Source organism: Arvicola amphibius, chromosome 10, assembly GCF_903992535.2.
Source record: "Arvicola amphibius chromosome 10, mArvAmp1.2, whole genome shotgun sequence".
Taxonomy (NCBI): domain Eukaryota; kingdom Metazoa; phylum Chordata; class Mammalia; order Rodentia; family Cricetidae; genus Arvicola; species Arvicola amphibius.
In genome coordinates, this window is record NC_052056.1 from 45,529,348 (window position 1) to 45,551,565 (window position 22,218).

The following is a 22,218-nucleotide window of genomic DNA, read 5'->3' on the forward strand; positions in this document are numbered from 1 at the left end:
TAGGAAGATTACTGTATAAACCATGTCATTCTGGTTTCACCATGCCATCAATAACCTAGATAGGAAAACATTTCTATAAGCCTTCATCATTTGATTTATGGTCAAAATGTTATATTAGAAGCGTCAGTTCAGCACACTCAGGGAAGCTATTAAAGAGATGTGGGACTGTGGGCGGGCCAGGAACACTGCACAACGCAGGCAAGCTGGCAGCTTTGAGACTGTCTTAGTTCATTCTGCAAATATTTGATTCCTTTCTGTGTGAGGCATTGTTTGGATAGCAGTGTAGACACAGTTACCCTCTTCGTTTGTATGGAGTGTTAATTCAACAAGTCACTGGATTTACTTGGAGGTATCTAGGGAAGAGTACAGAAGGGACTTTGGGAAGGATGTTTTCTAAAAGCCAGAAAAGTGGGGAGGGAGCAGAGCAGGAAAAAAATGGCCAAATAAAGGGAATGACATTGTTGATAGAGGTAAGAGAGGAGAAAAAGGAGGGTGAGAAGCAGAAGAATTAAGAGCAAATTCATTTGTCTGGGGCTTGAGGTGTAAGCAGGGCTATCACAATGGGTACTAGTGGAGTTTATCTTGTGAAGAAGGCTGGAGCATTACCCTAAGAATTGAAAGACTGTGAAAGGTTTCAAATGTCACTGTCCTGTAGCCCCCGACCCTCTGGAGAAGCACCGTGGGCTCTACTGCTGCTCAAGAGCTGCTTTGTAGCGGTCTCAGTTTTCAAGTGGAAGAGTGGGCAGGGCAGAGCTGGCTGACAGCACCAAGGGTGTGGGCATGTGCCGAAAGAGTCTAGCCGGACGGCAAGGGGGCCATGAGAAGTCGGGTACCTGTCTTCGACTCGTGCAGAGGAAGGGCGCTTTCCTCTAGATGTGTCCCCAACAGAGAATGCCCCAAGCAAAACGTGGATGCTGGGTGGTCAGTATGGAGCTAAGTTGCCCTGTACTTGGTACCTCCTTTGCGTGCAACACCAGAACTGTTGCTCCATGGAGCACACTTGGGAAATCATTTCTGGATATTTTTCCAGGAACTGGTATCAAAGAAATTATGTCCAGAAGACTGAAACCTGTCATGGGCCACCTGCCCCTCCCACTCCAACAGCTACACCTCTCCGTCCCCGCCAGGCTCCCTCGCAGGTTCTGCATGAGTTTCTCAGTTCCGGTGGCTTCCCGCTGCCGTTGGCATCTCCAATCTCCATTTCTGCTTGAGAGCCAGCAGCCCATGCTGGCTGGACATCCTCTCACCGAGCTAAATTTGTTTATCTGCACATGGCTTTTTCACATTTTCGTTTTCCCTGCTCCTTTCTTCGCCTTGGTCTTGTGATGGTGATAAAGAGGTAAAAATAACTAAACCCAGGGATCTATCCTCTGGATTTTTTTTCCTATACTGCTTGGTTATATTATAGACAAATTCCTTCTAGAACTATTTGAAGGCCTACTTAATTAATGCTCTGAAAACAGAACCTGATAGAAAACTACTGTTATGATCGTAAGAGTGGTGAGATGATGATGTCTATTGTCTTTTTATTCTATAGTAGAACTGCTCAATGGATGTCATTTATAACTTCCAATAAGTATTTGCAAATGTTAGTATTACTATGGAAATCGACATCTTTCTAAATAATATGGAACTGACCATCTACAAATAGCTTCCTCTTCAGAAGGGACCTTAGAAAGGCCACAATCATTTCTAATTGTGCAGCAACATTGGGGCAGTGATAACACACCATTCTTGGATTCTTCTCTTACTATCAGATGAAAGCCATGTCTTTAGTTGGTCATAGATAAGGTTGTGGCACCTTAGCTCCCTTCCTTGCCATCTGAATCTCTCTCTATGCTGGGTCCAGAAAGAAATTATGTCCAGAAGACTGAAACCTGTCATGGGCCACCTGCCCCTCCCACTCCAACAGCTACACCTCTCCGTCCCCGCCAGGCTCCCTCACAGGTTCTGCATGAGTTTCTCAGTTCCACAATAGAGCAAATGTTCTAGCCTGAGCACGATCCATGAGGACTGGTGATAGAGCTGGCTTCAAGCCAATACGGCATCCCAAACCACTGAGTGTTTTGATGGCATAACATCGCATGGATTTTGTGGGTGGCCTAGGTTACCTAGGTTGCCAAAAGGGCAGATGCATGGCCCATGCTCAGTAGCCAGATGCACCTGCTTGGTACTTTCAACTCTGAGCAAATGATACCACAATGAAAAGAGAGTTTGTAGTGTGCTGGTGACAATGACAGCAACAGAGTACATTGTGGTGACAGCATCTAAAAACAGGGAAGGTCTTGCCAAGCTGAGCTTCCCACTTAAACCATTATTCTTCTTCATGATGGTTGCTGTAATATCTTGAAACTTAGTCTTTTTTGGTCTCAAATGATGTCAAATAAAGTCAGGTTCATGACCTATTCAAATCGTGTGTGTGTGTGTGTGTGTGTGTGTGTGTGTGTGTGTGTGTGAGAGACATGGGTATGGAGGCCAAAGGTCAACATTGAATGTCTTCCTCTGTCACCCTCTACCTTCTTTTTTGAGATGGATTTTTACTGAACCTGGAGCCCAACAATCAGCTAGAATGGCTGGCCAGTGAGCTCGGGATCTGCTTGTCTCTGCTCCCTCTCAGCCCTGGGCTTTCCGATACTTCCTGCTACCCCCATCCTTCACATTGGTGCTGGGTGTCTGAAGTCAAGACCTCATGTTTGCATGACAAATGCTTTGGAGACTGAGCTATTGCCCTGGTCCAACCTTACTACTAAGCTCTCTGCGGTGCTAGTCAGTTGGTTCTTTTCTTTTAGCTAAGAATCTTGCTCTCTCTCCCATGTCACCTTTCTCCCATGTCATTCCCCTGACACCTCACAGATACTTTGGAACTCCTCTATCTATAAATCTCTCCAAACTTCAGTATGCCTGGACTGCCCACTGTTTAGCTCTCTTTATCCCTCAAGCGTGGCCCTTTGTTACCCAAATAAACAATGCTTTTCTTCTGAAACCTGTAATTCTTCCCTTTTGGTAGAGATACTGCGGAATCAGAGGGAAAACAAGCATGTGTTTCTTTTAACAAATGGTGGAGAAAAATAAAATAAAATTGTGACATTCCTATGTCAGCACTCATAAAATGCTCCCAGCCAGGAAGCTAATCAAAACAGACTTGAGATGCACTGTCCACGTTCATCTAGAGGGACGGGAACACTGGGTCAGTACTGTTTGTTATGGGTTGTCTTCATAGCTGCTCAGTGAGGATCTAGAAATACTAGTTCTTAGAAATAACAATTGCGCTGACATCACAGGCTGAGCGCGCATGCCTACAACAAACCTCACAGGCCTTCACTGGAGGGGAAAGCGCGGGATGGCTGAAAACTGCCCTTCTAAGCTCTATAGGAGGCAGCAGAAGGGCGCAGATGATGCCAGCCATGGTTCTCTGAAACACTGAAGAAAATCTGCCGTTTTCACAGTTTGAATTAGTGTCTACCCTGCTCGTAGAAGTGTCCAAACAATCCATGCGGGAAATCAATAGCCAAAAGCCTCTGGCTTCATATTCTAGTGAATGCCAGGAAGTCAGACACAAGGTTTTTAAGTTGCGTAATGAAGAGATGGGAAGGAAAGCCTGACCGTGGTATTTCCAAGTTATTTCTGTTTTTAACGATCAATGTAGCAGCTGCGCTCTTCTGGGAGTTGGGAAGATTCTGTGGAAAGATGCTGAAGAAATGCTCTCAAGAATTCGAGTTACATTCTTGGATTTCAAACTAGTTAAATGATTTTCTTTTTCATTTTTGGAGGGGGCGGTGTCTATATGAAGCCCCAAGTGGCCTCAGTTCTTACCTCAGCTCTCCAAGAGGTGGGATTGCAGACACGAACCACCACAGATAGCACATCGTTTTGGATAAGAAGTTATTAATATCTTGCTTGCTTTAGTCTTCATCCATGTCAAATGGGAAGAGATTGGATGACTTAAAAGATCCTTTGAGCCATTAGGCTAAAACATTTTTCTTAAGATTTAAAAGATGGTCTTAGTAAGAACAGAGAAAAGCTGGAGAGATGGTTCAATAGTTAAGAGGACTGATTGCTCTTCCAGAGGTCCTGAGTTCAATTCCCAACAACCCCACACAGTATCTCATATCTATAAAGGGATCTGATGTCTTCTTTTGGCATGTAGGTGAACATGTAAACAAAGCATATATATTTAAAAAACTAAATAAATAAATAATTTTTTTTAAAAAGCAGAAAAAAGAAAAGCCTCAAATGCAAGTCCAATGACATTTCTGAAGCTAAACATACCTAACAGATAACCAAATTGAAGAAAGGAAGAAACAATGTCTGAAATCAACACAGACACTTCCTGACTGAAAAGAAAAACTCATTTCCCTCCTCTGTCATGGCTGTGATTGAAACTCTCAACAACTGGGAGACCCGCTCTGTAGAAACAGAGCCATTCACCATGAAAGTGAATAAAGAAGTAAGGAACAGCTAAGTGGCGCTGGCGCACGCCTTTAATTCCAGCACCCAGGAGGCAGAAGAAGTACGTGGATCTCTGTGAGTTGAGGCCATCATGGTCTATAGATCAAGTTCCAAGGCAGGCTCCAAAAGCTACAGAAAAACCCTGTCTCAAAAAACCAAAAAAGGAAAAAGATAAAGAAGGAACAACACTTATCTCCTGGGATGAGTGAGACAGAAGATCTCTAAGAAAGCCTCACCCACTGGAAAGCACACCCAGAGAAGAGGTGGCACCTCCATGGCTGACCTTGCTAAGGAACAGTGTAAAAGCCAAGAAGGATGAGCAATATATGGACATAAGACACATAGGGGAAAAAGAGAAACTAGAGAGTATTAGCGCTCAGAGGTAGCGGCAGCGGAGGAGGCTGAGGATGATGAGGAAGACCCCAAGCAGCAAGTGCTGGTTCAGCATCTTTTGCAGTAAACAGTGTTGGAACAACTGGGCAACGTGGGCAAGGTAATCCAGAGCAGTGGTTCTCAACCTTCCTAAAATTGTTTCACTTTAATACAGCCCCTCATGTTGGGATAACCCCCAACCATAAAATCATTTCACCGATACTTCAGAACTGTATTTTGCTAATGTTATAAATCATAATGTAAACATCTGTGCTTTCTGGTGGTCTTAGGCGATCCCTGGGAAAGGGTCGTTCAGCCCCAACGGGTTGTGACCCACAGTTTGAGAACCACTACTAGACAGAGCCCTTATTATATCTTTCATAAGAATTAAGTCGCTTGGGTCATATAGCTAAATGTAAAATGCAAAATTATAAAACTTCCAGAAGATAACACAGGGTAAAATCTAGGTGTGTTTTGCTTTGATGACAGCTTTTTAGATATGACAACGAAAGTAGGATACTTGGCCAAAAATAAAGGTTTTGATAAATGGTACACCATTAAAATTTAAAATGCATGCCCTGAAGATGACAATGTTGAGGACATAAAATGACAAGTCACAAGCCAGGAGAAAATATTACAAAACACGTTTTTATCAAAGGGTTGGTATCTAACATACATAAAATAAAGCTCAACAATAATGAATTGAAAATTTCAATTCAAAAATAGTCGAAAGGTCTAAAGCATCACCTCACCAAAGACGTTAACCATATGGTATCCAGGCTTAGAAACTGCTCAACAGCACTTGTTCTGAATTAGCTGCCGATGAAAATGATGGGCGGCACCGCACATCTATGGGAGGACTGGACTTCACAACACTGGCCGCAAACGGCCTGGTGTGGGGCATCGGGGGCTCTTGTTCTGCACTGGGGGGAGCACAAAGTGATCACTTTGGAAGATGATGTTCACAGATTTTTCAAAGCTAAACATAGTCTGGCTGATCCAGCTCACACGTCTAGGTATTTAAAAAAAATGAGCTGGCCAGGTAGTGGTGGTGCCTGCCTTTAATCCCAGCACCGGGGAGGCAGAGGCTGGTGGATCTCCAAGCTCAAAGCCAGCCTGGTTTATAGAGTGAGTTCCAGGGCAACCAGGGCTACACAGAGAAACCCTGTCTCCAAACAACAACAACAAAAGCAAAACAAATTGAGTTGAACACTTAGATCTACACAAATATTTACAAACACTTTATTCATAATTGGCCCAAATTGGGAGCGATCAATATGCCCTTCAATGAGACCACAGATAAATGGACTATGGTTTTTCTAGATAACAGAGTATTGTTTAGCACAAGAAAGCCAAGAAAGATATGGGGAAACCCTCAATGCGTGCTGCTGAGCGAAGGAAGTGAGTCTGGAAGCCTATACATTGTGTGGTTGCAACTGTAGATGCCAAAGTCTACCTTTGACATTTTGGGGTCCTGGGTGGGTTCAAGAATTAAATGGACATATAGATTAGTAGTAGAAAAGCACACAGTCAATTGCATCCAGTGACGTATGAAGGGCCCCATGAATACACAAAGTTCTGAAGACACACAGCTGAGTGAATAGGTAAACTGAAACCGATTGGGTTTGGGTAGCTAGTTGTTCTAACAGACTAGTGGATAGGAAGGGAAGGGTTTGTCTACAATATTTGTACAAAATTCTTCCTGCTTCACCTTCCATCCTTGATGATTTTAAATACGATGAGGGTATATTTCCCGTGGGATTTCATTTCCTGCTTTTACAAAATAGAATGAGGGTTCAGAGTCCTGGTGATCGTGCATCCGCTGTTTCTCAAGGGCCTCTAACTGGAAAGAAAGGGACAGCATGCCGAAGACGCATATTTTAAGGTAATGTGTTTGGCCCTCCTTTCAAAATGATGCTCTGGGGTTGTTAAACTTTAGAGATATTTGGGGGAAATATGCCAGGATTCCAGGAGTTTAAAGGAAGAAAAGAAAGCTATAAATTGTCAAGACACAGGGGATATTTCTTAGGAGAAAAAAGAATTGTGTGTGATAACACAGCAGTGGATCATGACATTTCGGACTGAGGGGAGGGACACTGATGTAAGCTATGGATCAGTGGACAGCCAGTGCAGTGATGTAGCAATATTGGCCGTCACCCGTGCAACACATCACTGCAGGTTATTAACAGAAGATGTCAGTGAGAAAGGAACTAGGAAGAATGCATGTGTTCCGGCTTTCATTTTTATTTGATTTTTATTTTGTTGTTGTTGTCCAGACAGGGTTTCTCTGTGTAACAGTCCTGGCTGTCCTGAAGCTCACTTTGTAGATCATGCTGGCCTCGAACTCACTGAGATGCCCCTGTGTCTGCCTCCCAAGGGCTGGGATTAAAGACGAGCATCACCACCGCCTGACTCATTTCTATTCTTGCAGGTCGGGGATACAAACTGCAAGTTCCCATAGCTAGAGACGGCTTCTATTCACTTAATAATGCTAGATAATCTCATCATCAACCAGTTTTAGAAATAAAATCTTTTAGCAAAGCACTTGGAATATTCCCAAACCATAGGCGATCTGCACCACTTGCTATGGCAATTCTCTCCTAAGCATATGCTGTCACTTCTGACCAGCCTTGAGACTAACTATAGAGAGCGGGGGTCCGAAAGAGAGTTCTTGAAAATGGTGGTCTGAGTATTAGCTGCTAAGAAAGCTTTTCGGTCATCTAAAGAGAAAGGAAATGTCCCAGTCCTGGCAGCTGGGTCACGGAAGTGAATTACTACAGCTTTCTTATCAGTAAAGACAGATTATTTTCAGCATCCTCAGACCACATTTGCAATAAAAACCACCTCTACTCCAGCTCCACGCCTGTTAAACGGTCAGTTGAAAAAGGCCCTGTTCAATATTGTACAAGATCAGAATCTCCACGTCCTTCCTCCTAATAGAATCTGTTTCTTTGTCTTCTGTTATCACGCAAACGGACTGAAGGGGTAAAAACTTCAGCAAATAATTCTTTTGTTCATCTTATCACTAACAGTTTGTTGTTTGCCTGGACTTTTGAGACAGGGTTTCGTTCTGTATCCCTGGCTGGGCTAGAACACCATCTGTAGCTGAGGCAGGCTTTGAATTTGTAGCAATCCTCCTGCTTTTGCCTTTCAAGGATGGAGATTATATTTAAGTGCTGCTAGAGGCCAGTTAGCATTTAAAATATAATGCAAATCTGCTGCATAAGACTGCCATTCAGTTTTCCTTTTTCAGATATGAAAAACTATCTTTACATTGATTTATTTGCCTGGTGGTTTGGGCATGCACAGGCTGTAGAGGGCTTGTGGAGGCCAGGGACCACTTTGGAGAGCAGATTCTCTCCTTCTACCACGTGGGTCCCCAGAATTGATCACAGGTTCTCATGCTCGACACAAGAGCCTTTACCTACTGAGCCATCTCACCAGTGCCAAACACTCCTTTTGAAAATACAGATCTACTGCTTTTGTGTGAGTAAGTTTTATATACATTCCTAGAAACTGGCTTATCTAAGCCAAAGGATCTTACACGGAGGATCTGATAGAGTTTTATGTTCTTACTACTGACTCTAATTTTTAAGCAAAATATATTCCCAGTGGGCCTCCCCGACCCCTTAAATAGCCACGTAATTCATTAAGAAAAACTTTAAATTTTTCCATTTTCAAAAATTCCAAGAAAAAATATAATGCTTATCAAAAATGCTTTTGTAAATCTGGTGAAATGGATGGCTGTGATTCTTTTGCATTCTGTTCTGGCGGTCTCGTGAGATGGTTGATACTTCTCTATGCAGATGCTCTCACTCAGATAGGATGTTAGCTCTGCCTTGGAGCCATTACTGCACCATGTTCCTACTGTGTACATGGAACTTCTGTTAGGCCCCAAGCTAAACAGTGCGAGAAGAGCCAGCCAACATACTCTGGGATGCCGCTGCATGACAGCCCGTAATAATATTAACATCAAGGGGTTAGCTCTATTTGAAAAGGAGACAGAAACACTGACATCTTCCAACAGCAAAGAGATTTCAAGGCGCCACATGTCCCTCCAGGTCTTTTAGACTGAAGTCAGCCAGGGAGGACGTAGAAAAGATACCCAAAGCAGCCAGCTGAGACCACAGCTGGGGACGGGGCGGTAAATCTTTGCATATTGTTTCAGATGTTTAAAATACATTCTCAGAAGACACCATCACAACAGTGAGGATAAAACAAAGAGCAAAGCCCCAAACAAACCCACACCACGCACTCCTATTGATGTGCTGCTCAGCAGGACTGATAGCAAGAAAGAACAAAGGGACTGGAAGCCAAGTTCAGCGCACGTGCACATGGCAGGGACGCCCAGAGGGAACACAGTGGTTGGGAACCAAGCTTTCTGAGCAGTGGGAAGACCTATAGGAAGCATTCCAAACTGGAACACAAAAGTTAGAAAGCAGTCAACTTTACATTTGTTTGATTGATAAAACAAAGAGAGGTTTTTGAGGGTAGTGAAAGGGTTTATAAAGACGCATCTCCCAAACTCTATGTTTTCCCCAAGACTATTGCTTTTTTAGTCATTTATTATCTTTAGGTGTAAGTGAAAGTATTTTCACTGTTCAATGTTTAGAAGATACATTAAAAAAAATAGCTACAGCCTTAGTATCTCCTAGAAAAAATGCAAAGTTTATTGTATTTCAGAGACCACTAATAAAGACTGATATCAAAAGAATTCTGAGAATTCCGTAATCCATGACTTGACTAGGTAAAACTGTGCATCTGAACTAGTTGGGGAATCCTTGCCTCAGTGGTCACAAGAAGGATTAGGTGCACTAGTCTGGCTTTCAGATTCTCCTGGGGGGGCGGGGGAGGAAGTGCTTGTCTTTTTAACTGCACATTCAAAACTGAAGCTTACCATGCTAAGTGGTGAGCCAACCTCCATGCTCACCCTGCAGGCTAGCTACCAAATCCCAAGTACAACAAAGAGTACAAGGAGCTACAACTCGGTACAACTGGCAGCTGACCTGGAGGTCAAGACGCAAAGATAATCTCAATGATAACTGGTAATGGGAATCTTTTGGGTGATTCCTTTTAAACCATTGAAATCTCAAAACTGGCACAATGACAAGAGCATTTGACAAACCAGCATGAATGGGGTAAACCTGACTAGGCCACATCCCTTGATAAGGAGCTACATACAGACAATTGATGGCTGCTCACGAAGGGAGGGGCGCCCCCCCTCACCCCCGGCAGGTTATCTAATCCCTAGTGGTCAGGCCTAAACACATACACATGAGCAACACTAAATGGGCTCAGCAGGTTGTATTTATGTGTGTGTGTGTGTGTGTGTGTGTGTGTGTGTGTACTTATGTATAATAATTAAAGAAGAAGAGGTCATGAAATTGAAAAGCATGGGGGGGCATGGGAAGAGTTGGAGGGGGTGGAGATGATGTAAATACAGTGCTTATGTATTCCAAATACATAAAAAATTCCAAAATAAATTTTTAATTAAAAAACAAACTTTTATGAAAGGTCATAAATTTATACATTACTACCAATAAAGAAAAAGAAGAGGGAGAATGCGCAGAGGACAGAAACAGAAGGTAGTGAATGAAAAAACAAATAAAAAGGAAAGGACATGGCTTCTCCTCCTGGGTGTGGTGGAGGAGAAGGTTTATTGTAGATAAAAGGGAGAGCATGGCCAGAGGTAGGGACACCTGGGAAGTCCAGAGTGAACAGGACCAGCTGGGCTGTGCCATATGAGGAGAGGCGGGAGGGACAAAGAGAGGGGAGAGAGGGGAACTAGGGGCGACAGCCAGGAGTCCCAAAAGAGATTAAACAAAAGGGACCAGGTAACCAAAATGATCAGATTATATAGGGAAGGGCAGCCCAGCCTCTAGGTTGGAGAAGTTTAGGGGAGAGGGAGTGTGTGTGCCAGCCGTGAGGGCCCCCTAAGAGGTTGGAACTGAGGGATGCTGGGAGAACCTGGTAGCCAGCATCCACTTTGATATGTTAAATCAGTACCTCAGCCATTTGTCCCAAGGTTTGAAACTCATCGGCTAGACCTTCACTGCCACACGCTCTATAGATTAAAAAAAAAAAAAAAAACTAACAAAGTGAATCAATTCTTAAACTTCAGAAAGAGCCTAACACTTTAATAGTATCTTGTCACCAAAGAACTTGCCATGTGACCTTCGGCACAGCAGCTGGGTGGTGCTACAGTTTACAAGGAATTACACAAACAGACTGTTCCTAGGAGCTGTATGGTTTGTGGTAATATTAATATCCCTATTTAAAACAGATGCTCTCTCACTGTGGGAGAAAGTGGATGTGTAGCCAAGCTTAGCCTGTTGAGAACCGGGATTTGGAGTCTGAAAGGGGAGGTAGATGGGATATCAGTGAGAGCAAATGAAACCTCAGGTTTCCAAACCTGACACGGAAGTCGCGATATTGGTCCATGACAAAATGTATTCCTTAGATCTGACTCGGAAGTCACGATATTGGTCCACGATAACAATGAATCCCTTAGATCTGACTTGGAAGTCATGATATTGGTCCACAATACAACGCATCCTTAGATCTTCCCACGGAGAGGGCTTAGAAAAGTCATTACTGACCGTGAGCAATGAGGAACTCTAGTTCTTGTACCCTGCCCTCCGAAAACTAGTTCTCACTCTGACTTGGCCTTCTTGAGCCTGTGCCCGATGGCAGGTTAAGAACAAGAGCAACTTTCATGAAAACAAGCAAGAGATCAGCCAGGTGTGATGGCTCGCGCTTGCAATCTCAGCACTTGGAGCATCTGTAGCTTCAGGTTACTTTTGCCTGCATAGTGATTTCAAAGCCAGCCTGGGCTATGGGAGACTTCTTTTTAAAAATCAAAGCAACAAGCAAACGAACAAAAAGACCTGTCAGAAACTAACTTGAGCTGGACTTCAATCCCAAAGGATGGGCTATTTTTTTTTTTTACCTTAAGGAAAAAATAAAAGTAACAATGACCCAAAATGCATCAAGTACGTACATCTAAACCAATAACTGATATCTGTGCAGCCCTTAAGGGGTGCGAGGGAACAATGCAATATTCTCAGATTTGGCAAGTGAAGAATGAAGCTCTTGTCTCGTGCTTTCTTTATAAGCCGCAACTTAAGCTAACCAAACAGCCAACGAGAAGCTGCCCATTATAGGCCTACTGCTCATGATAAAGAATCTTGTCAGAAAAGAAATCAGGTTACTCATCTGTGTCCAAAACGCCTTTCCCCTTCTTTCTGCTCCCAGATCATAACTTTTTGAAGCTCAGTTTCCTCCAACTGAACTGCATGCAGGATGTAAGATGTCTCTAGAACTTAGTAGTTCTTGGCTCAGGGACGTCCAATAAAGCTAAAATATGAGATATATGCCTGTTTAAATATCTGCTAGAAGCTAGGTTGAAAAGGCAAAAACAGATAAGTGAAATTAACTTTATAAAAGCAATTCATTTGGGGGTGGGTTTTGTTGAGACAGGGTTTCTCTGTTTAGCCTTGGCTGTCCTGGAACTAGCTCAGTACACCAGGCTGGCCTCAGACTCACAGAGATCAGCCTGCCTCTGCCTTCCAAGCGCTGGGATTAAAGATATGCACTACCACCACCTGGCCAATTCAGTCTTAAATATCTAAAAATAATCCCATTTAAACACACACACACACACACACACACACACAAATCAGCAAAACTTCTGATATTGGTTTTATCTGGTCTTTGAAATCTGGTGTGTGCTTTATATATCAGTTCACTAGTCATGCCATGTACACGTGATTCCACAAACATACAGACTCCATTCTACGACTCGGTCTGGAATCAGGCTGTGCCTGCCACAATATCAGCTCCGTAACTGAAGTGATGTCAGCCCCTAAAGCACCCTCATGGCCTACTGACGTCATTTTCACAGTGAAAGAGAAATGGAGGGGATTTCTATGGACTGGACACTTATGTCTGGCACCTCACTCCAGTTCTTCACAGGTTGAAGCTTAATCCCTCCAAATGATGTCTGAAACAGAGCTTTGGGGGAAGTATTTAGGTCACAGGATAAAATCCGCGGCTTTATGAGAAAAGACCTTGAGACCTTGCTTCGCAGGAGGCTTGCCTCTCTGCACTCTTGCCCCTTTGTGGATGCAGCAAGGGAGTGGCCCTCTGCAGGCTAGGAAACAAGCTTTTCTCAGACTCCAGATTTGCCAGTGGTACGTTCTGCTGCAGGGCCGTTGGTCCAGATAACATGTTAATGAGATAGTCCTCCCTCCAACAAGCAGAGGTTCTGTTTAGGAGACTGTAGGCGGACAGCAAAGGTTTCTTGGCCTCAGTACACAATGAAACAGCATGCCCTGGCTCATTCCAAGAAAGGGAGAACTGAGGCTATCACATCAGGTTTTAATGTGTTCTGCAGTTGTGTGTCAGCACCCTTGCTACGGATACACAGACCCCAGGGGTACCACATTCTGCAGATGCTTGAGCACCATATAGAATATCCACAGCATTTCCTATGGCTCATGTGCATCCCTATGTGTAGTAGGGAGGCTGCTTGTTCATTTCCCACCTGCTCAGACTCCTGAAATAATCACACAGAACTGTATTAATTAAATCACTGCTTGGCCCATTAGCTCTAGCTTCTTACTGGCTAACTCTTACATGTTAATTTAACCCATCTCCATTAATTTGTGTATCGCCATGTGGCAGTGGCCTACCGGCAAAGTTTCAGCATGTCTGTCTCTGGCGGCCCTACATGGCTTCTCTCTAAACTCCACCTCCTTTCTCCCAGCATTCAGTTTAGTTTCCCCCCACCTACCTCTATTCTCTGTGCAAGCTCAAGACAGTTTCTTTATTCATTAATGGTAATCACAGTATACAGAGGGGAATCCCACATCACTTATGTATTTTTGGAATCACCTCTGCATTACTTAGAATTGTCAATGCGGAACAAAATAGTAATGGACAAAATTATACTAAACTGAAAAAAACTGAAATAATTTTCTTTAAAATATAGACCTAGAAACAGGTTTCCAGTGTTTTCACCCTTATTCAATATAGTGCTTGAAGTCTTACCTAGAGAAGAGGAAGACAAAAAGAGGGGTACAAACCAGAAAAGCGAGTCAAATTATCTCTACTGCAAGCAATATGGTTTTGTACTTTGGTGAAAGCTTTTAGAACACTTTATCAGTAAAGATGAAGGATACGAAATCAACAACAAAATGGTAGTTTTTCTATATGTCAATAACAAACTTGATAAAAAAAAAAGTGGGAAAATATTCCATTCACCACAGCTTAAAAATACCTAAACAAGAACATAAGAGACCTACACACACACACACACACACACACACACACACACACACACTATGTAGTTTTAATGAAAATTATGCTGTTTGAGTTGAAACCCCCCACCACTACCACCACCAAGAGCCATAGACTATCTAACAACTCCAGTGCCAGGCATGGGAGAACCTCCCTTCAAGTCGCTGGTTAGGGGACTTAAAGACACTCCTCAAATAACATGCCCCACTGCTGTTGCCCTTGGCTGCCTCCCAAAACTTGAAGGTAAGACCCTAGTGCTGAAGACACCACATACTTTGGACAAGTGACTTGGAGGAATCCAGTTGGAACTGAAACTGCTCTGGAAGCTATCTCCCTGAGGATTAGCTCCATAGCATTAGAAGATGCTATACAATCTGTGAGGGTAGAAAGAAAACAACAGTTCTACCCAGCTGCAAAGTCTATGAACCACAATAATTACATCATAGCAAATGTCCCCAAGGGTACAAGAGTGGTACTTAATCCTTGGGGCATCTGATTGGACTTAACAGGCATCTAAGTGGACTTAGGGTCCACTCAATAGGAAAAATGTATGCTTGGCCCTGTAAATGCAGACAGCTACCTGGTCATGGACCCCAGAGGACTCACTGCTGACACTCTCTCAATTGCATTATAAATATTGATTCTTATACTCACAGGTAAGCCTAGTCCTCACCCCTCATGGAAGAAGCTCTTTTTTCCCAGCAGATGGAGGCCATTACATAAAGCCTCAACTGGTCAAAACGCAGAAGACAACTGACTGTGTCAGGTGTCCCACACTAGTTGATTTATAGACAACAACATCCCTGTACCTAAGGGTCAGGGAACATTAAGGAAAAGGAGGCAGAAAGATTGTAAGAGCCAAAGAATCATGATGTCTACCATGAGGCAGTGTCCTTACATATGACAGGGAAGCTGAACCCGTGAAACTTTTGAAATATAGTTGCCTAAGTAAGACCAGTACAATGACACCATGGAGATAGACTCTCACAAGGCCCCACCTCTAGATGAAGAGCTACAATTAATGGATCAACTAATTAATTTCTGCTGACAAAAGAAGAATTAGTCTTCTCCTGAGATAAACACCCCTGGTAGATTATCCATTCCTACGTTTTCAGCTCTACACACACACACAAAAACACACACACACAAACACACACACACACACACACACACACACACCAATTAAAGAAGAAGAAATGAGCCGGGTGGTGGCAGTGCACACATTTAATTCCAGCACTTAGGAGGCAGAGGCAGGCAGATCTCTGTGAGTTTGAGACCAGCCTGGTTTAGAGAATTAGTTTCAGGACAGTCATGACTATTACACAGAGAAACCCTCTCTTGAGAAAAACAAACAAATAAACAAAAACCAACCAAACAAAAAATGTAGTGAAACTAAGGGGAAGAGGGAGAAGGTATACAAGAGAGTAGTTCTAGAGGGAAAAGAAGGGTTGGGAATGATGTAAATGAGTACTTGTGTATGAAATCCTCAAACAACTTACATACAAAGCATTTCTAGATTCTTCCTCCTCCCAAAAGTAAGAAACCGAAAAACAAATTGAAGAAGACACTATACATAGGTAGATGCTTATGTCTATCTCCTGGATAGGCAGAGTTAACTTGGTGAAAATTGCTATATTACCAATATGTCATCTGTAGAGTCAATAGACTATCCATGAAAATTTCAATGACATTCTTTGAAGAACTAGAAAAAAAATGGTGAAAGGTATATGGTAAAACAAAAGACCACAGATAACCAAAACAATCCAGTGCAGAGAGAGAATAGCTGGAGGTGTCTGACAAAGAATACCAGATCTCAAATTATACTACAGTGCCATAGTGACTAAGAATACCAAATCTCAAATTACACTACAGAGCCATAGTGACAAAGAAAGTATGATGCCCAAACAAAAAAGAGAGGTGTAGATAGATAGAACATAACAGAAACCCAGACGTGCACCCACATGTCTTATGGCCATTCATTTTGAAAAAGGCATTAAAAACATACACTGAAAAAAAAGACAGCCTGGTTAACAAGTGGTGTTGGCAAAACTCGATATCTACCTGCAGAAGAGTAAAATTATGTTCACATCACTCACCCTGCACAAAAATCAACTCAAATGGACCAAAGCCCGTGATTTAAAACCCCAAATTCTGAAACCATTCATGGATAACATAGAGAAGACACCTCCAGACATAGCCATAGACAAGAACTTTTCAAATAGGACTCTAGTAACAGAGGATAACCCTAAGAATCAACAAATCAGACAGAATTAAATTAAGGTTTCTATACAGCAAAGGAAGCTATCAGCAGAGTGAACAGTCAGACACAGAATAGAAGGACATACTTGCTATTTATATTTCAGATCAGGGAAAGAGGTCTTTGTGTGTAGAGCATACAAAGATTGTAAAAATTTAAACAGAAAATGACCCCTGCCAGTCAACAAATGGGCTAATGAACCAAACAGACACTCCTCAAAAAAAGAAATACGAATGGCCAATAAATTGTTTGGCATCCTTAACCATCAAAGAAATAAATATTAAAGCACAGGTTGAGTGTTGTTGAATATTCCTACACACTGTGTGAAAATGTATTGCTGTGATAGGTGTAATAAAAAGTTGGCCAACATTTGGCAGGAGATACAGGCAGAACTTCAGGGCAGAAAGAGAACTCTGGGAAGAAAAAAGGTGGAATTGCCAGACAGATGCAGAGGAAGCAGAACATGCAGGGGGAGAGGTAAAAGCCACAAGCCATGTGGCAGCATGTAGATTCATAGAAATGGGTTAATTTAAGCTATAAGAGCTAGTTAGAAACAAATCTAAGCTAAGGCCGACATTCATAATTAATTAGGTGTTTCAGTGCCATCGTTTGGGAGCTGGCTGGTGGGACAGAGAAAGACTCGTTACAGTTGAGATTCCCAATTACCCGAGTCAGAATGATTGCTGTTCAAAGCACTAATGCAATGCCAGGTGGTAGCACTCAGGAGGTAGGGACAGGCAGATCTCTGTGAGTTTGAGGCCAGCCTGGTCTACAGAGCAAGTTCTAAGACGGGCTCTAAAGCTACTTAGAGAAACCCTGTCTCAAAAAACAAAACAGAACATAAATGCAAAGGGTACAAGAAAAAGAGGAGCCTTATTTATTGCTGGTGTGAGTATAAACTGGGCGTCCACTATGGAGATCAGTATGAAGGTTTCTCCAAAAAGTACAAATAGAGCTGTCATACGGCCCAACTATACTGCTCCTGGGCATATATCCAAAGAACTCTGTAAGTTAGGCAGAGATTCGCTTGCGTCCACATACATAGATGCTCAGTTCACGATAAGAAAATGGACTTGGATTAGAGGTCCATCAACAGATGAATGAGTAATGAGCATACGATTCATACACACAGTAAAATTTACTCATGGGTAAAGAAAAATAAAATTATGGAACTTGCAGAAAAATGGGTGGATTTGGAAACTGTTACATTAAGTAAACAACTCAGACTCAGAAAGACAAATACTGCATTAACTTTTCATAGGCATGTCCAGGATTTTATTTTTTAGATGTGGAGTGGGTGTAGATATAGGTCCTGAGCCCAGAAAGGGACCATAAAAGAGAAGAGGTTTTAAGGAAGAAGGATAACAGAGTCTGTGATCTGAAAGTAGAAAGGGGCTATTGGGGACTGAACAGGAGAAGGGCAGGATGGGGGTGCAGCCAGGAGACAGCAGAGAGGCAGGAGGATGGACCAGCTCTCTACCCTGTCTCGAAAAACCAAAAAAAAAAAAAAAAAAAAAAAAAAAAAAAAAAAAAAAAAAAAAAAAGCTAAGTTTGAAACAACACAATGAAACCAATCACTCTGTACGCTGGTTTAAAAACAAGCAAAGGGTGGGCAGGTAACAAAAAGAGATAAAGGCTTCAGCTTAGTAAACAAAAGCAATGTTTCCCAAATGCTGTAGCCTATATGGAATTCTGTCCCTGCAAGCCTCAGAGAAGGCCGCCTGCTGTGCACAGGTTCCCCTTTTCTGTATGGGTTTTCGATGGTGACCAGCCTCAGTGGGCACACAGATTGTTCCTCCCAGTCCCCACGATGGTGTTCTCATTTCCCTGCAGACTAGTGTTTGCATCCTTGTCCCAGTCAATTTATCCCCAGTGACTTCCCTGCAAGGTGATTTCCTGTTTGGTGGACTGAGCAGTATGGTTCAGCCCCTGTTTGCACAGTCTAACTCTAACACTTCCTCTCCAGAGACACGCCATGAAGCTTACCTGGCTCAGCCTGAACGGTTAGCCACTGATTCCTTTATTTGTCTAGAAACTGGTCAGTCCATCCTTTCGGTGACTTTTTTTTTTTCTTTTAAATGTCAACTTCATGTTTACACTAGTCCCGGCCTCAAGGCATATCAGACTTTTCCTGGTGCCGAGTTCAGCTAGAGTGACACAAGCCAGGTGACATCATTCTATGTGGATCCATGTGGAGACGCAGTGGCTGATGGGAAAGGCCCAGAGCAAAGGCTCCTGCCCCCTCACCTCTTACTAAAGCCTGAATTTTAGGCTTCCTTCTTCCAGACAAAGGAAAACACAACGACAAACAAGAATGACTTCAAAAGAACAAAAGATACAAACTTAAACAAACAAACGAAAAACCTGGACCCACCCCCACCCCGCCCCGCGCAAACTAAAATCTTGACCATAGGAGGGTAGTGGGAAACGATCCCAAAGGCCTGCCTTACCAAACAGCCAGGCTTCTCCTCTCCACTCGACTGATCTCTGTTTAGCTCCTCAGTGAGTTCGGAGTTGGAAGTGGAGGTACAAGTTGTTCAATATGGAGCAGCAATAAAAATTTAGATAGTGGTGGCCAGCATTTGGGGCTGTGGGGAGAGGGAGTGGCCAAGAAGAGGAATGGAAGAAAGCGGTCTCCCCGGGAATCCTTCCTGCCCTCCATGGGGGATCTCTGGTGAGTTAGTACAATCCTTATCCTGGTCTTTCTGGTTTAACCCACCACTTATTTTATGCTTTCTTTCCTAGGACTAGGAACATTTTAGTAAAACTTACAGTTCTTGATTTTTTTTTAATTGTGCTGAAGGAGACGTTCTTTAAACAATCACCATTGTTTCATAAAACGAAAAGCGCTTTAATGCATGCATATGCAAAATACAAAGGACACAATGGAATATTTTTTCCAATACTTAATCTTATTTGATTTCATCTTAACTATTTCTTAGGCTTTTATTCATTTTTTCCATTTAGTTTTGCAGAAAACATTTTTAAAAATATTTATTTATCATGTACACAATATTCTGTCTGTGTGTCTGCCTGCTGCCCAGAAGAGGGCACCAGACCTCATTACAGATGGTTGTGAGCCACCATGTGGTTGCTGGGAATTGAACTCAGGATTTTTGGAAGAGCAGGCAATGCTCTTAACCTCTGAGCCATCTCTCCAGCCCCTGCAGAAAACATTTATAAAGTTCTGAAATTAGGAACAGATGATTGTGCTCCTGGCCTCAATATCTCAAATGTCCAAGAAAAGTCAAGCAGATGATCTCAAGTACAGACGGAACAACTTGTGTAGGGTAAAGGGACTTTTGTAATAATAAGCGGGAAAGGCAGAAGCAACATAAAACAGCGGTTAGTCCTCCAGAAGGAATGGTGCATGCCTGTAATCTCAGCATTGAGGATGCTGAGGCAGAGGATGATGCAATCTAGGCCAGCTTGGTCTACATAATGGGACTCTATCTCAGCAAGCAAACTGCAAAGAGGGCTCAGCCAATAGGAGCGCATGCTGCCCTTCTGGAAGACCTCAAGTCAGTTCCCAGCACCTGCTTCTAGGCTCACAATTGCCTATAACTCCAGTTCCTGAGGGGTCTGGCGCCCTCTTCTGGCCTCTATGGGCACCACACAAGTACCTTGGTATAAACACACACACACACACACACACACACACACACTCTCTCTCTCTCTCTCTCTCTCTCTCTCTCTCTCTCTCTCTCTCTCTCTCTCTCTCTCACACACACACACACACACACTCATCCAGATAAAATAAAAACAAAGAAAAACAAAATCTCATTTGTTTCTCAGCAGAACTGCAAGGAACACCACAGCCTGTCATGTTCTTTGCACATGCTATTTGATTTAGGACGAAGCTGGCGCTATACCTCGGAGACCCTGCGGTTTTCAAGACTCTCATCTAGTTACAGGAAACCACAGGACTAGGGTCCTATCTTACGTGTAATACATCAACCAGCTGGTGGGCACCCCACACTTGGCAGGCAGGAGTCCCTTGTGTGGGGTATGTGACTGAATGGCTTCGCACACGTGTAGGAGTTGCAGGAGTCGAGCATGGCGAGGGCTCTACTGCCATGGGGACAATACCATAGGATTTGGTGTCAGGCAGGAGATGGGGGAACTTGGGGCACTTTCTCAAGACACACAGCAGAAAGGCGCTGGAGAACAATGGCAGTCCTAAGGAAGGAAGTTTCTGGATTGTGACCCTGAATGAAGCTCGGGGACAAAAAGGTACAGAGGTATTCCTATCATCTGGTTCTGAAATGTCCCCAAGGGGGCAGCGAATGCGCCTTAGTGAGGAACGCATAATTGTTTTTATACGGGGAGAAGACACGAAAGGAGGTACACTGGACAGTCACCCCTCCGAAAGGTATCTTATTTGAAGGACAATGTGAATTATGTGCATTGTCTTACATTATATAATCACCTAAGTCAGAGGCATGGTTGATGAAATAATTCTCTTCCCTCCTTGCCCCAACATAACTCTTGTCAAACGGATCTAGAACTTTCACATCAATTTTCACCCTTACGAATAATCAAAGCCTGCACAGATCACCTGAGTGAGCATCGCCGTTCCAACGTCTTTGACTCTCAAAAAACAACAACAACAAAAAACCAAGTACACAGTGTGGCAATGGTAGTGGAACGCAGGAGACCTGTTTACTCTCACACGCTTTCCATTTTAGGTTCCTTCCCCGTGTGCCATAAAACAGAAGGGTCCGCACGGGATTAGAAACAGGTTTGTCCTCCCCCGCCCTCCTCCGTCCTCCCGCGAACATAGCCACCCAAACATCCTGGAAAAAGGCCAAGCCTGAGCCAGAATCCGCAGAGGATGCGGGTCCCCGCGCCTCTGCAAAGCTCAAGAATGGCCCGGATCAGGCTGTGGTGGGAGCGAGGTGAAACCTAGCCCGAAGCTGGTGCCGACGCTGGGGCAGGGTAGCGATTGCCTCACAGGAGAGAGGCAGGGAGAGGGGTTTTCAGGTCCCCGAAGTCTCCCTTGGTTCATCCTGGGTGCAGCCAGAGGTACCGAGGGGGCTCGGCGATCTCGGAAGTTTGAGTCAGCCGAGGGAGCGAGCTTCTTACCTGGCCAGGGTGGCTGGTGTGGTTGAAGGAGTAGATGTGCTCGGTGCTGAGGTTCACCACCCCGTTGTAGATGTGATCAAAGTCGGCGGCCCTGGCGGGGTCGCGGGGATCATGGAGCAGCTCTGTAGACTGGGCAAAGGGCTCTGCTGGGTGGCCGGGGACCCCCGCCCTCAGGAGCCAGGGCAGCGCGCAGAGCAGCGCCAGCCGTGGGCAACCGGGCATGGTGGGTGCCGCGCCCCGGGGGCCCGGAAACACAAGCAGCCCGAGCAGGGGGCGAGCACGGAGATGGTCCTTCCAAAGTCGCCTGCGGAGCTGTGCTCCGGCTTTAGCAGCTGGGTAGTGTGTGACCGAACGCCCGCAGCAGTCTGGAGAAGAGCAGATCAAATACTGATGTGCCACCTGGGGTCTCCAAAGGAGGTCACGCGTGTGGGATAGGGGTACCGCGAGACGTGGGGACCAGCGAAGGCTGCTTTCCCCTTCGGTTTTGAAGTCTTCCTCTTCTCATCGCTGAGAACCCTCCACTTACCAGAGAGAATTATCACTGATCTCTTCCCTCTTAACCGCAAAACAGTAACAAACCTCTCAGAGAAGTAGCTGCTAGTCTAGAAGAATCTCTGTGACCAGCCATCAAGGAGGAAATCGGGTGCAAGATATAATGAATATGCTCTCTAGCTGCAGGCATGCGAACAGAAAGCAAAATAGTGTGCCCTCTCGAGGGGGTGCCCCGGTTTGCCTTTCAGCTCTACCTGCAGGAC

General features: G+C 43.9%; 1 protein-coding gene across 1 annotated transcript in view; it reads right to left on the minus strand.

The window, feature by feature from the left end:
* The window catches only part of Sidt1 (SID1 transmembrane family member 1), a 90,578-nt gene extending 68,893 nt beyond the window's left edge, over window positions 1-21,685 (minus strand). Inside the window, 1 exon segment of the mRNA XM_038345230.1 lies at window positions 21,464-21,685. Within this exon segment, the coding sequence (XP_038201158.1) occupies window positions 21,464-21,685 (222 nt within the window).
* Window positions 21,686-22,218: the final 533 nt, after the last annotated feature.